Here is a 15,090-nt window from a genome sequence, read left to right as displayed (position 1 = left end):
CGATCCAAACAGTAATCCGATACGCAGATACATCCTAAATAGCTCAACAATATTTATCTAGTCCATACATATATATATCCACACTAAGGGATATTCACTGGACTACAGTAGGGGTCTCAACCTGAATAGAAGGCAACATGCGAAAACGCACCCAAAGGTGGGCATGAGTACTTAGACCTAACAGGGTGCACCTCAACCTACTTTAACCAGCTACGCATCCACTGCATATACGCACCATAACCAACGAGTCTGAGACTCAAGCTCATCTCGTGGTACCATAAACATATATATAAAGTCTGTCCAAAACCAGGGTATGTCATTCAAATACTTATTAAGATGACATACAATATACAAACTAGTTAGTCACTCAATTTATTCAGTTGATATGACTTAACTACCATCCATTAATCCAGAAAGCCATTTAACTTAGTCGCAGTTGATCTGACTTAGTCACAATTAGGATTTAATATTTTTCAATCCATTCTTTTAATCCGATAGGTTAGGTTTAAGCGTTTTGAGCTAAACCATCCCTAATATGTCACCGTCCCATACCGGTGCATACAATCCTCCATATCTTGTAAATTACAACACATGCATAATAAGCTAGTAATTTACAATCCAAACCATTATCCATATCATTGCAGAAAAGTATTTAAAATTTCAACAATATACATCCCAGCATTAATTCATGTAATTGCACTAGAGAATTTGATATTCCAACAATTAACATCCAGAGCATGCATAGTTCAAACTTTAAACATAAAATGATCTATCATGCATCCAAATATAAGATTTATAATCTTATTACAATCCATTATGTTGCCCAAAATTTAACTAAGCAATTTGGTTCTTTCCATCCCTTATCAGTATGCTAAGCTGTATGCTTTTATACTGATTCATCCTTTAAATAATTTATAAAATTATTTTCAAATCCATTTTGTCCAATTCCTTAGGCCTAAGAGATGTATTATACATTCTAGAACCTTCCCTAGTCAATTTAACTCATTTGATTTAATTAAAATAGGTTTTAAAACAAATCTGGGTGTTTGAAACCAAAAATCCCAACTCAACCGCCTAAGTTACAACTAAGCAGCCTAAGTTACCAACTCAGCCCCTTAAGTTACCAACTCAGCCCCCTAAGTTAGTGCGGAGGTCGTCTTTTTCGTCTGTTCAGCCTCTGTAAACCCTAAAACTCCATTGTTAAGGTCTCCAAACTTCAACCTCTGTCCCATACGTCCATAATAAATTATTTTAAATGATTTAGTACACAAAGATTCAAATTAAACCACAATTCATGCATAAAAATCTAAGAAATAAAGAAATCATGAAGAAGCATATAAAATCTGAAACTCTATGTTTTAATCCAATTAAACATGCATGGTTATTATGTTTTTAGCATTAATTAAGCTCCTGGAGTCTAGTTAGGCATGCACAGAACACAGATTAAAGGGAAAGAGAAGAACAAAAACTTGCCTTTGAGTTTCAGATTTTAAACTCTAATACACGTCTCTGAACTTTCCGTCAATGTCCTAGGCTGTAGTTCTATACCTCCAGTGCTTTGGTTCCACCCAGAAACAACCACGTTCATTCCTCCTTGAATTGCTTTGTTAATTACCCAAGTTCCACTCTCGGTTCCTCTCTGCCTCTCACAACCTTACTCTGTTTTCTCTCAATATACTAAGTACGTGAATAGGGTTTTCTCTAACCCTAGCAGACTTGTACAAGCTTATATATAAGTCCCAATGAAAACCTAATCCTAATCCCAAGCTAATTAAAAGTCGGCTATACAAAAACGTGATATCTAAAACCAAACCCTAAAACAATTAAAACATTTAATTCATCTAAATTAAATAAAGAATATAATAAACCATTAACTAAAAAAAAAAAAAAAAACACATAATTTAATTAAATAACACAAATACCAGTAAGCAAATAAATTATTCAATTAACTAACACAATTAACATAATTCACTCAACTAAGAAAAAAAATAAGCAAATACACAATTAAACAATTAAAAATACAAGTAAACAATTAAAAATACAATTAAACAATTAATTAAATACCAGGACTATCCTTTTAAACTTAGGGGTATTACATTCTTCCCCTCTAACAAAAAGAATTCCGTCCTCGGAATTCGCTCTTACCTTCTTCCAATATTTCAGAAAATTGCGAGCGAATGACATCCTCCCGTTCCCAAGTGGACTCAGCCTCATTATGATGACTCCACTGAACACGTACCAAGGGAATAACCTTGTTACGAAGAATCAAATCCCTTCGGTCTGCAATACCACACGGCGGCTCCAAATAGGTTGCATCTGGCTGCAACTCAATCTCCCCAACATCGATATGCTGATACCAATCTTCATCTCGCAGAAATTTTCGCAACATGGAAACATGGAACACGTTATGAACGCGACCCAAGTTATCCGGAAGTGCCAACCGATAAGCAACAGCCCCAACACGATCCATAATCATGAATGGACCGACAAACCGCGGAGACAACTTCCTTTTCTTCCCAAAGCACATAACACCCTTTATAGGAGATACTTTGAGAAGAACCTGATCCCCAACCCGAAACTCCAAAACATGAGTGCGACGATCCGCATAGCTCTTCTGCCTACTTTGGGCAGTACGCATGCGATCTCGTATAAGAGATATCTTCTCGGAAGTATCCTTTATGAACTCAGGACCCAAGAATCTGCTCTCACTAACCTCCATCCAACAAATAGGCGATCGACACGGTCGGCTATATAACGCCTCAAATGGTGCCATCCCAATAGTCTTCTGGAAACTATTGTTATAAGCAAACTCCACAAGTGGCAAATAATCCTCCCAATGGCCCTTGAAATCAAGAACACACGAACGAAGCATATCCTTTATAATCTGATTCACCCGCTCAGTCTGTCCATCAGTCTGAGGATGATAAGCAGTACTAAGGTGCAACTCTGTAACCAAGGCCTGCTGAAAACTCTTCCAAAATTCAGATACAAAGCTCGAATCCCTATCTGATATAATAGACAATGGAATGCCATGTAGCTTTACAATCTCGGAAATGTAAAGCCTCACCAACTGTTCCGAAGTGTAGTCAGTGCAAATAGGCAAGAAATGAGCTGACTTGGTCAACCTATCCACAATGACCCATATGGAATCATGCCCCTTGAAAGAATTTGGCAATCCTTCCACAACATCCATAGAAATTCTCTCCCATTTCCACTCCGGAATCGGTAGTGGCTGTAGAGCTCCTGGTGGCCTTTGATGATCAATCTTGACCATCTAACAAGTACTACATCGTGAGACAAAAAAAACAATGTCCCTCTTCATACCTGCCCACCAAAACTGCCGCTTCATATCTTAATACATTTTATCGCCTCCTGGATGAATAGAGAACTCAGAGTGGTGAGTCTTAGTCATCATATCCTTCATCAAATCATCAGCAGAAGGTACCACTAACCGTCCCTTGTACCTCAAACCTCCATCAGCCCCAACATAGTAGAATGGAACCTCTCCGGAAGCTATCTCTGCAACCTTGTCAATGTATTGTTGATCGGTGAGTTGTGCTTGTAAAACCTTGCGAATTATGGAAGGTGTAACCACCATGCAAGTCATAAAAGCATCCGATAACTCATCCACATTCTTCAAAGCCTTCCACTTAGTGGTGAAAAGAGCAGAAAGACTACTAACAGGTCGGCGACTGAGTGCATCTGCCACCACATTCGCTTTCCCTGGATGATACTGGATAGAGAAATGATGGTCTTTCACAAACTCCAACCATCGGCGCTGTCTCATATTCAGCTCCCGCTGAGTGAACAAATACTGCAGACTCTTGTGATCACTGAATAGTCTGAAGGACTCACTTAACAGACAATACCTCCAGATCCGTAAGGCAAAGACCACTGCTGCCAACTCCAAATCATGTGTTGGGTAATTAAGCTCGTGAGGCTTAAGCTTCCGAGATCCATAAGAAATCGATTGCTCCTCCTGCATCAAAACACATCCAAGATCCTGCAACGAAGCATCCGTGTAGACAAGATACTCTATCCCGCTCTGTGGAGTAGCTAGAACCGGTGCAGAAGTCAACTTCCTTTTCAGCTCATCAAAAGCTCGCTGACAGTGCTCATCCCACACGAACTGTAAACCCTTCTTGGTCAGATGAGTGAGTGGTCCTGCTATCTTGGAGAACCCCTGGATGAACCGACGATAATATCCTGCCAAACCGAGAAAACTCTGAATCTCGGTAGGTGAAGTAGGCTGTCCCCACTCTACCACAGCTGAAACCTTGGCTGGATCAACCGTTATCCCCCCTTCTGACACCACGTGACCCAGAAACTTCACTTCCCGCTGCCAAAATTCACAATTCTCGAACTTGGCATATAACTGGTGCTCACGAAGCGTCTGCAAGACTATACGAAGATGTCTAGCATGGTTGTCCTCAGACCTAGAATAGATCAAGATATCATCAATAAAGACAATGACAAACTGATCCAAATAAGCCCGAAAGACTCTGTTCATTAAATCCATGAACACTGCAGGTGCATTAGTCATCCCAAACGGCATGACACGAAACTCATAAAAACCATACCTCGTGAGAAACGCTGTTTTAGGAACATCCTGCTCTCTAACCCTTAGTTGATGATACCCAGAACGCAGATCAATCTTAGAGAAGTATGTGGCTCCCCGCAACTGATCAAACAAATCATCGATCCTAGGTAGAGGGTACTTGTTACGAATAGTAACCTTATTCAACTCCCTGTAATCTATACACAGGCGAAGCGAACCATCCTTCTTCTTCACAAATAAAACCGGTGCTCCCCAAAGTGATGTACTCCTACGTATAAAACCCTGGCTGAGTAACTGCTGAATCTGATCCCTCAGCTCTCTCATCTCCACCGGTGCCATCCTATAGGGTGCCCTAGCAATAGGCACAGTGCCTGGAACTAAGTCTATCACAAAATCGATCTCGCGACTAAGTGGCAACCCTGAAATCTCCTGAAATACATCTGGAAACTCTTGTACAATCGGTATGTTATCCAATGACACAGTAGTCCCCTCCTCCGTTTCCTCCTCCACATGGAACAAATAGGTGTTAATGCCTCCGCTAGAACGCGGCATAGCGACAACATACATGTCCTGATCAGGTATGGTAAACACAATAGACCTATCAAAATAATTAACTTGGGCATAGTAGTGAGATAACCAATCCATCCCAAGTATCACATCATAAATCTGTATGTCCAGGACCAATAGGTTGGCTAGAAATCTGAGTCTGCCAATATCTAGTGTCACAGGCCCATCACTCTCATGTATAATAGCTGTATCGCCCAATGGTGTAGAAATACCCTGAGGTTTAGTGCATACCCTCGTCCTCATCCCAGATAAAACAACAAAAGTCCTAACTATAAATGAGTGTGTAGCACCCGTATCAAATAAAACACGTCCATGAAAACCATGTATAGGAAACTTACCCTCAACAGCCTGAGGTGCCTGCATATCCTGTGGCTTAGGGTTGTACACCCTGCCATAATATAGCTGCTGCGGTGCCTATCCCTGAAGCTGCGGCGGTGCCGGTAATGCCGGATAAGTCTGTCCTTGAATCCGAGAAACCTGTGGAGCTGGTAGAGGCACTGGCGCCCTTTGCCCCTGCTGCACATGCTGTCCCTGCCCCTGTATTTGTCCCTGTCCTTGTCTAACTGTAGGACACTGCCTGGAAGTGTGACCATACTCTCCGCAAGTGTAACAACTACCCTGGAAAGTACCAAATGGCCTCCTCTGTCGGTTAGCTTGTGGCTGACCCAGTCCAGCCTGTGGTCCCCCATTATGTTGACGCTGAATAGGTGCCACATCCTTGGGAGCATCTGAACTACCCTTATGCTTCTTCCAAGGCTGTTGTCCCTGGAATCTGCCCTTGTCATTCTGTCGGTGTCCGTTCCCATTCCCTTTCTCAGTTGACTGATTAGCAGAGTCTCTGTCACCCCGCTTCTCACCCTTGGCCTGTCTGAAGTCCACAGTCAACTAATACTGTTGTAGAGCAGCGTCTACCACCTGAGCATATGTAGTATAAGCTGGATTACCTGTAATAGCTCTCTTGATAGACCACATTAGTCCCTTAACGAAACTGTTGCGCTTCTTCTCTTCTGTATCCACCTCCTCCGGTGCAAAAAGTGATAAGCGCGTGAACTGCTGCTCATACTCCGCCACTGTCATGTTCCCCTGTTGCAGATTAAGAAACTCAGTCTTCATGGCTGCCCTGACTGCATAAGGGAAGTACTTCTCATCAAAGCGTGCACTGAACTGATCGTAAGTCAACGACATCCTCTCCTCTGCGGTGGTAACTGACTCCCACCACTGTAGTGCATCCCCAACTAGCTTGAAGGTAGCAAGCATCTGCTTCTAAACCTCCGTGCACTGAACTAAGAGAAGATGTCGCTCGATATCCTGTTTCCACTGGTGAGTTGCTTTCGCATCGGTAGAGCACGAGAACCAGGTGGACTCCCCTTTGTGAAAAAACTCCTAGCCTTCTCCCAAGTATCTGTCTAAACAATCGGTGCTGGTAAAGGTGCCGGCTGTACCTGAGGCTGATTCTGAAGAGCAGTCGTTACCCCTGCTTCTATAGCCCGAGCAATAAGGTCATTAATGTGAGGAGGAAACTCTGGATCTCTGACCTGATCCTGAGCCTGCTGAACCTCCTCCTGAAACCCTGGCATTTGCTGCTCTTCCTTCCTTTGCCGACGTTGTAGGCGTTCCTGCTGCCTACGTTCCGCTCTCCTCTGTCGACTGTTCATGTTCTATCCTCTTCCAGTGTTAACCATGCTATTAACATAGAAAGATAGACATCAGTACGAGTTTAAATGAACCATTAAGGAATTCAATGAATCCTAAACTTAAGCTCTAATCAGGAGAAAATGCTACGCGGAAGACTTAATACGAAACACTCTAGAAACACTTGAACCTGGAGTACTCTGATACCAACTGTGATACCTCTCGGATCCGAGACGCGGGTTGATCAGGCCCAGGCCCAAACTCGAGGGATATCAGACAATTAAAGTATTTTAAAACGAAGATAGATTACAAAATAATGAAGAAAATAAATAATAACACTGAAAGAATTCTAAATTAAAAATCCTCAAACTATAATTATTGAAATCCGATAATCCAAAACTCCATAAGTTTAACAACTCGGAAATCCATCCTTGTGGACCCCTAATAAAATCCGAAACTAAAACTGAAATAACTGAAATGAAACATAAAGCTAAACATAGAGAGTAGTCCTACGTAAACGGAGGAGTGAGTGTCTGTATCTGCTCTGCACGTCCAAGCTCTAACCCTGGAACTGACGAACACCTAGAAAATAAAGAGTAGGTCAGGCCCACATGCAAGTCCTATTCTACTACGATCCAAACAGTAATCCGATACGCAAATACATCCTAGATAGCTCAACAATATCTATCTAGTCCATACATATATATATCCATACTAAGGGACATTCACTGGACTACAGTAGGGGTCTCAACCTGAATAGAAAGCAACATGCGAAAACGCACCTAAAGGTGGGTATGAGTACTTAGACCTAACAGGGTGCACCTCAACCTACTTTAACCAGCTACGCATCCACTGCATATACGCACCATAACCAACGAGTCTGAGACTCAAGCTCATCTCGTGGTACTATAAACATATATATAAAGTCCGTCCAAAACCAGAGTATGTCATTCAAATACTTATTAAGATGACATACAATATACAAACTAGTTAGTCACCCAACTTATTCAGTTGATATGACTTAACTACCATCCATTAATCCAAGAAGCCATTCAACTTAGTCGCAGTTGATCTGACTTAGTCATAATTAGGATTCAATATTTTTCAATCCATTCCTTTAATCCGATAGGTTAGGTTTAAGCGTTTTGAGCTAAACCATCCCTAATATGTCACCGTCTCATACCGGTGCATACAATCCTCCATATCCTTGTAAATTACAACACATGCATAATAAGTTAGTAATTTACAATCCAAACCATTATCCATATCATTGCAGAAAAGTATTTAAAATTTCAGCAATATACATACCAGCATTAATTCATGTAATTGCACTAGAGAATTTGATATTCCAACAATTAACATCCAGAGCATGCATAGTTCAAACTTTAAACATAAAATGATCTATCATGCATCCAAATATAAGATTTATAATCTTACCCAAAATTTAACTAAGCAATTTAGTTCTTTCCATCCCTTATCAGTATGCTAAGCTGTAAGCTTTTATACTGATTCATCCTTTAAATAATTTATAAAATTATTTTCAAATCCATTTTGTCCAATTCCTTAGGCCTAAGAGATGTATTATACACTTTAGAACCTTCCCTAGTCCATTTAACCCATTTGATTTAATTAAAATAGGTTTTAAAATAAATATGGGCGTTTGAAGCCAAAAATCCCAACTCAGCCGCCTAAGTTACAACTAAGCAGCCTAAGTTTCCAACTCTGCCCCCTAAGTTACCAACTCAGCCCCCTAAGTTAGTGCGGAGGTCGTCTTCATCGTCTATTTAGCCTTTGTAAACCCTAAAACTCCATTGTTAAGGTCTCCAAACTTCAACCTATATCCCATACATCTATAATAAATTATTTAAAATGATTTTGCAGATAAAGATTCAAATTAAACCACAATTCATGCATAAAGATCTAAGAAATAAAGAAATCATGAAGAAGCATATAAAATCCGAAACTCTCTGTTTTAATCCAATTAAACATGCATGATTATTATGTTTTTAGCATTAATTAAGCTCCTGGAGTCTAGCTAGGCATGCACAGAACTCAAATTAAAGGGAAAGAGAAGAACAGAAACTTGCCTTTGAGTTTCAGATTTTAAACTCTAATCCACGTCTCTGAACTTTCCGTCAATGTCCTAGGCTGTAGTTCTATACCTCCAGTGCTTTGGTTCCACCTAGAAACAACCACGTCCTCCTTGAATTGCTTTGTTAATTACCCAAGTTCCACTCTCGGTTCCTCTCTGTCTCTCACAACCTTACTCTGTTTTCTCTCAATATACTAAGTACGTGAATAGGGTTTTCTCTAACCCTAGCAGACTTGTACAAGCTTATATATAAGCCCCAATAAAAACCTAATCCTAATCCCAAGCTAATTAAAAGTCGGCTATACAAAAACGTGATATCTAAAATAAAACACTAAAACAATTAAAACATTTAATTCATCTAAATTAAATAAAGAATATAATAAACCATTAACTAAAAAAAAAAAAAAAAAAAAAACACATAATTTAATTAAATAACATAAATACCATTAAGCAAATAAATTATTCAATTAACTAACACAATTAACACAATTCACTCAACTAAGAAAAAAAATAAGCAAATACACAATTAAACAATTAAAACAAAACAATTAAACAATTAAAAATACAATTAAACAATTAATTAAATACCAGGACTATCCTTTTAAACTTAGGGGTATTACACAAGTCTTGCTCCTACCTTGACCTATGTTGCTGAGAAGGTTATTGGAATGCTGCCGTGAGGACATGGTATTCATTAGTTGATGCTGTTATTGCTGTTGAAAAGGTTGTAGTTTAATTGGCTAGTATAGCTTTTGAATATTTTGCTTGTAGCAGATCAAAATTTGTATAGGTTATTTCCTCTTTGTTGTTGGTCTTTGTTGTATCTTCCCCATCTGGAGTCTCACTGTAAATTTTTTCATCTTTTTATACGAGCTTACCTTTAACGAAAAAAAAGTTTAGTCAGAATTCATCTTTTTTTTACTTTATGGTAACTTTACATCAATTTTATTTAAGATTGATCACTAAAACCTAATTTTTTCTATGTATTAATATATATTAAACTAAAGTTATATGTATAAATTAAAAACTTAATAAACACGAATTTAACTCCAAAGTCAGTTTTTATATTCTCTCACTGGACCAATTCAGTGAGAATTTTTTTTTCCGTGTCTAAGAAGGCTCTATCTCGACTTTTTAGATGACTAGTTCTGATTAGTCTGACTAAGTAATAATTCAGATAATATTAATTGATTGATTCTCTCCCTCGTTTACGCGTCAAATTAAGTAATACTCCGTATCCATTTGAGGTGGAAAAAACAAGACCAATCCAAACTTACAACATCATTTGGCTTATTGAATGTAATAATTCTGACAAAAGAAAATAAAAAATATATATTCAACAAAAATCTGATGTGTAGATGGATAGGGCTAAATCTAATCAGTTTAAACAAACAATTTAAGTAATATACGCACCAAACTCCAAGAAAAGTCCATTGTGAGAGTGAGATACCAAGCCATTGACAATAATAGAATAGCACGTGATTTTGCAATGCCATCTTTTATGGCTAAAATTCTCTTACAGATTAAATGACCCAAAAAAAAATTTCAACAAAAATCTAATCAGTTTACATAAGCAATTTAAGTAATATTGACTATTTTCCCACACGTTTATGCACCAAATTCCAAGAAAAGTCCATTGTGAGGTGAGAACGTAGGACCAAGCCATTGACAATAATAGAAGTGTTCGTTATTTTATAATTAGACCTATCAAGATATTAGATTTGTACTGAATTATGGTTGATGGAACAAATCCGATAAAACAAAGGAGATCAAAATTAGGGTAAAAAAGGAGAGAGATTGAGATGGGTTCGGTAAGAAAGAACTAAAGTCTCCATAAACCAGAAAAAAGAGAGGAGGATAAAATAAGAAAAATCTGAGATAACTTTAGCTTTGAAATATAAAAAATTAGGGCTAGTAAAATTGTAATACTACGTGAAAAAAAAAAAAAAAAAAAAAAAAAGAAGGAAAAATAGAAGACAAAGGAAAGAATAAATAATATGACTTTCCTTCACCTCTCTCTCTCTCTCTCTCTGTCTCTCTCTGGAAGCATGATTTACTTGCCCACTTCTTACGTCTTTAATTGGGTGGGAACACTTTAGTATTGTAAATATAATATTGTGATTAGATTTTTTGATCTCATGATTTACATTTATACAAACTTGATTTGATTGTTGATATATATATATATATATATATATATATACAAATATATTTTATTTTAATCGGATCGAATTATTAACGGATTGGATTAACTCAAATTCATGTCCGGTTTGTTAAGCTAACAGCTTATTGAATTTGGATTATAATCGAATTATCAAATATAGATCATAATTAGATTTTTTATTTAATTCATATCAGACTAAACAGATTGGATTCGGATTGAAATCCGATTTATTGTAATGCCATATTTTAGGGCTAAAATTTCAAGTGGTCCAGGACCTACGAAGGCCCATAATTAGAACCCAACAAAATATACAATGAACCACAATTACAAATGTCCATGAGCAAACCGAAGAAAACATACAATGAACCACAATTACAAATGTCCATGAGCAAAGCATAAATTATGGTGGACTAACCCTAACCCAACCATGATTGAGAGACTAACCCCCACTCCCCCATCTTTTTATATCCAACCACCACATGTTCTCGACACGTGTCTGGTACAATGGCTAAAATTAAGCTTTCATTGACAATCCAAATGTTACAGTCAGTTATTAAGCAATTGTCTAGCAACCACAATGTAAATTTGGGCCTTATTCCTTGCAAAATTAGAAACAGAACAAGATTGAATCCGTAAGTATTCCTCAGTAACCATCTCACTTTTTGAACATGACCAATATTTTATTATTAAAACAAAGCAAAGAGGTTTTCTTACAAACTTTCATTAAATAATCATATATGAGAGCAAAAAACTTGCAATAAAAAGAAAAAGAAAAAGAAAAAAAAAAGAGATCATTATACAACAAAATTAGGGCACGCTAAATAATCGTGATTTAGAAGGAAAGAAAAATAATAATAAAAAAAAGAAGGAAAAAAATAATTTAATATGTAAGAAATGGGTAATGCCCATTTCTTTAAATATATATATTTTAATTATATTAGACCACAGTAACTGAAGGATAAACTTCATCCTTGTAAAAGAGAAGACCCAAATATTGTCCTTGTAGTATTTAATTTAATGCTTATTTAGATCATTTAACCAAATGAAGATCGAGCAACGATCCCAAGATAACTAGTGAGTTTATTGTATATAAGGAAACTTGTCTAAACACCGATTTGTGATAGAATTTTTTATTTTATTTTTTCATCATTCGAAACAATAAAGACATGCATTTCATTGAATAATTTTTAAAGACCAAGTTCATGACTTTGCAAATCATTTCACTTATTAATTCTTTATAGGATTCACGTTTGGTGGGTACTAATTAAACAAGTTTATATGACTTATTAAAAAGGTTTAATTATGAAAATTTCGTGTTTCTTGGAATATAGCTAGGAATATAGCTATTAGGTGGAACTAACAACCTAATTTATTTATAACATTCTTCACCATCCGAATTCGCAACGGGCCACCTTGCCTACTCAGGATGATGCACCCGAACACATTCATGCAGAGCGCTTGGCGTGGCATGCGGGATCAAAGACTAAGTATAACTCTGATATCAACTTAAGTTGAGACTAACACATAACCTATTTATACTCATTTCACTTCCCAACCAAACGGACAAGTCTCCTCTTTTAACCATCGCCATGCATGGCATGCTTTAAATGTAAATGGGAGTAATTAAATTGAAAACAGTATATGTGTACAGAGCCCAAGAGGAATTGGGCTTGAAGTGAAATGGGTAAATGCCAGAACCAAAGCGAATTCGCTACAACAAAAGCAAGGGATAGCCCAAAGTCCCAGACCAAAGTGAATGGAAATATTAACAGCAGCCCATTACAAGAGAACACATTTCAACAAGAGGAATTAATTGGGTTTGAAGTGAATGAATTTTTATCTTTATTTTCTTTTCAAGTAATTGCATGAGAAGCTTATTGTTACAGACAAAAGATGCGCATGATAAAAAAAAAAAAAAATACAAATATTGATGTCTAACTTCGATGGAACAAAATCAAGACAATCAAAGCTCTAATAATTAAGAAGTAAAATTTATGAATGGAAATAAATACTAAGACTTATTGATTCAAGAATCAAGCTCAATCTTAATACCACCAATGGTAACTAGACCTTTTCCATTCCTGGGCACCAAAGTCACAATCACCTCATCATCATCTTCAGCTCCCAAATCCTCCAGCAACTCACTTATCCCCAACCTCAAGCGAGTATTTGTCTTCTTCTTCGAATGCTTATGATGCTTATGCGGCACATTCACAAAACTCCCCGCAAACTCAGTCTTGTCTGGCCTTACTCTGTTATCGTCATCTTCGTCGTTAATATAAACATCAAACTTCACAAACACATCTCTATCCAACTCTATTCCTTCTATCACCAACACCTCCTCCTCTTCTTCTATATCTTTCTTGCTCCTCGACTTTTTCGGCCTCGGAACCAAAACCCTCACCGCTCTGTTTAGAGTCGTCGGAAAAACATCCCTAACACTAGATGTCTCCGCCGCATTTGCCACTCCAGCCTTGCTTTGCTTTTTGGTAGCGTTCTTAGCACTAGGCGTTGGCCGATTGTTCAGCCATGGAATCTCCACATCTTGGTAAACGTATCCCAGATTCTTCGTGTCCAGACAATCTCGAACCTTGACGCGTACAGCCTGAGCATTTTCGTCGTAAAAGAGAAACTCCGCGTTCAACCAGTCTGGATCTGTGAAGTCCTGACGTTTTCCTCCCAGGGTTTTCCACACCGACCATAGCCGGTCAACATTGGAATGATGACAGAAGAATATAGGGTCTCTTGCGGCGGAGTAGAAGTTTCCCATATCCTCTCCATTAGGCTGGGATCGGTCACCGGTCCATATATGCACCGGACCGTGTGGGATGTTCTCGACCGAGCCACCTCCGGGGTCAGCATCATCACCGGCACGGTAAGGGCTGCCGAGGAAAAGCCGGGTGGTCCTGGCATTGGAAACCATTTGACGGTACATGATGGTGAGATTGCTTGACATTTGTTGTTGACTACTTATTTTCTCATCAGTGCCGTTGAAATCAAGATCAATGGTGGTTGGTGGCTGGTGTTTTGGGTCACGGAGAGGATCATAGAGTGGTGATTTAGAGTTAGCATAAAAAGCTGGCAATTGCATGCCACCAGGAGCATCATAATTCCAAAATGGCAAAGCGAAAGTGGGGTCATCGATCAATTTACCCAAGATCTTTTCATAAAAGTAGAGGTAGTATCTATGGAAAGGAAAGAAGAGCCATGAGTTGTGTACTTGAATATCAAGATTCGGAAACCCAACTTGATCGTAAGCACCATCACAATAAGCGCAATGAACATTAGCTTGTTGGATGAAATTACGTGGATCATCTGCAGGAAGGGCTTTCATGAGCTCAATGGCCTTGGTATACTTGGCTATGTATTCCTTGTCCGCCAAATGAGCAGCCGGCCTAACGCGCATGGCGTTAGATGGCGGTGGAAGCTTGAAATTCACAATTTTTGTGGTAGCTGGAGGGCAGCAATTTATGGGTTTTGCACCGGTAGGCAAGTCGGCCGCGCCACATTTTGTTATGTCGGGTGCTGTCACCGGATCAGCGTATGCTAGGGGATCAGCAGCACTGAATGTCGCCGCACCGTAGAGCCCTCCAAGCCCTATAAGCACATTTCTCCTATCAAACTTCCCTAGAGAAGCTTCAGTACCATTTTTGGAGCTAGTGCTAGGGTTCTGGTCACCATCTTTGGCTTTGCATGACACTTTAGTGGGACGTCGATATTTTGTTATTGAGATTTGAGACTTCTTGGCAAAGAATGGGGAAGATGGAAAGGCGGAGGTGGTGGTGGTGGTGGTGGAGGAGGCGTAGGCTGTGGTTGGAGGGGGAAGAGAAGCCATTGGCTTGTTTGGTGTTGTGTTAGGTAAAATACCATTGTATATATAATGTACTGCCCAAGACTTTTCTTTGGATGATACCTTGGATTTCGTTGACGAAATTGAACAAGTATAAACATCACGTGGAGAAAGCGTAGTTGAACATATGAACGAAAAAATGCTTTTGAAGTTTGATGCATGAACAGCTACACATAATTGAATTTTAAACTCAATTTTCTCACAATCCAACATCTATTAATAGCAAT

The 15,090-nt window shown here is 38.6% G+C and overlaps 1 protein-coding gene across 1 annotated transcript; it reads right to left on the bottom strand.

Moving 5' to 3' along the window:
• Positions 1-12,826: 12,826 nt before the first annotated feature.
• On the bottom strand, positions 12,827-14,855 carry LOC132316699 (polyphenol oxidase, chloroplastic-like). The gene has a single exon (XM_059815174.1). The coding sequence runs from the start codon at positions 14,846-14,848 to the stop codon at positions 13,040-13,042; it is 1,809 nt and encodes a 602-aa protein (XP_059671157.1). The 5' UTR covers positions 14,849-14,855; the 3' UTR covers positions 12,827-13,039.
• Between the last annotated feature and the right edge of the window lie 235 nt (positions 14,856-15,090).

The sequence above is a fragment of the Cornus florida genome, unplaced genomic scaffold (genome assembly GCF_030987335.1).
Source record: "Cornus florida cultivar Cherokee Brave unplaced genomic scaffold, ASM3098733v1 CherokeeBrave_3.0.0_Hap2_Chr01, whole genome shotgun sequence".
NCBI lineage: Eukaryota > Viridiplantae > Streptophyta > Magnoliopsida > Cornales > Cornaceae > Cornus > Cornus florida.
The sequence above is the reverse complement of the archived record's forward strand: the minus strand, read 5'-3'. Positions and strand labels throughout refer to the sequence as shown.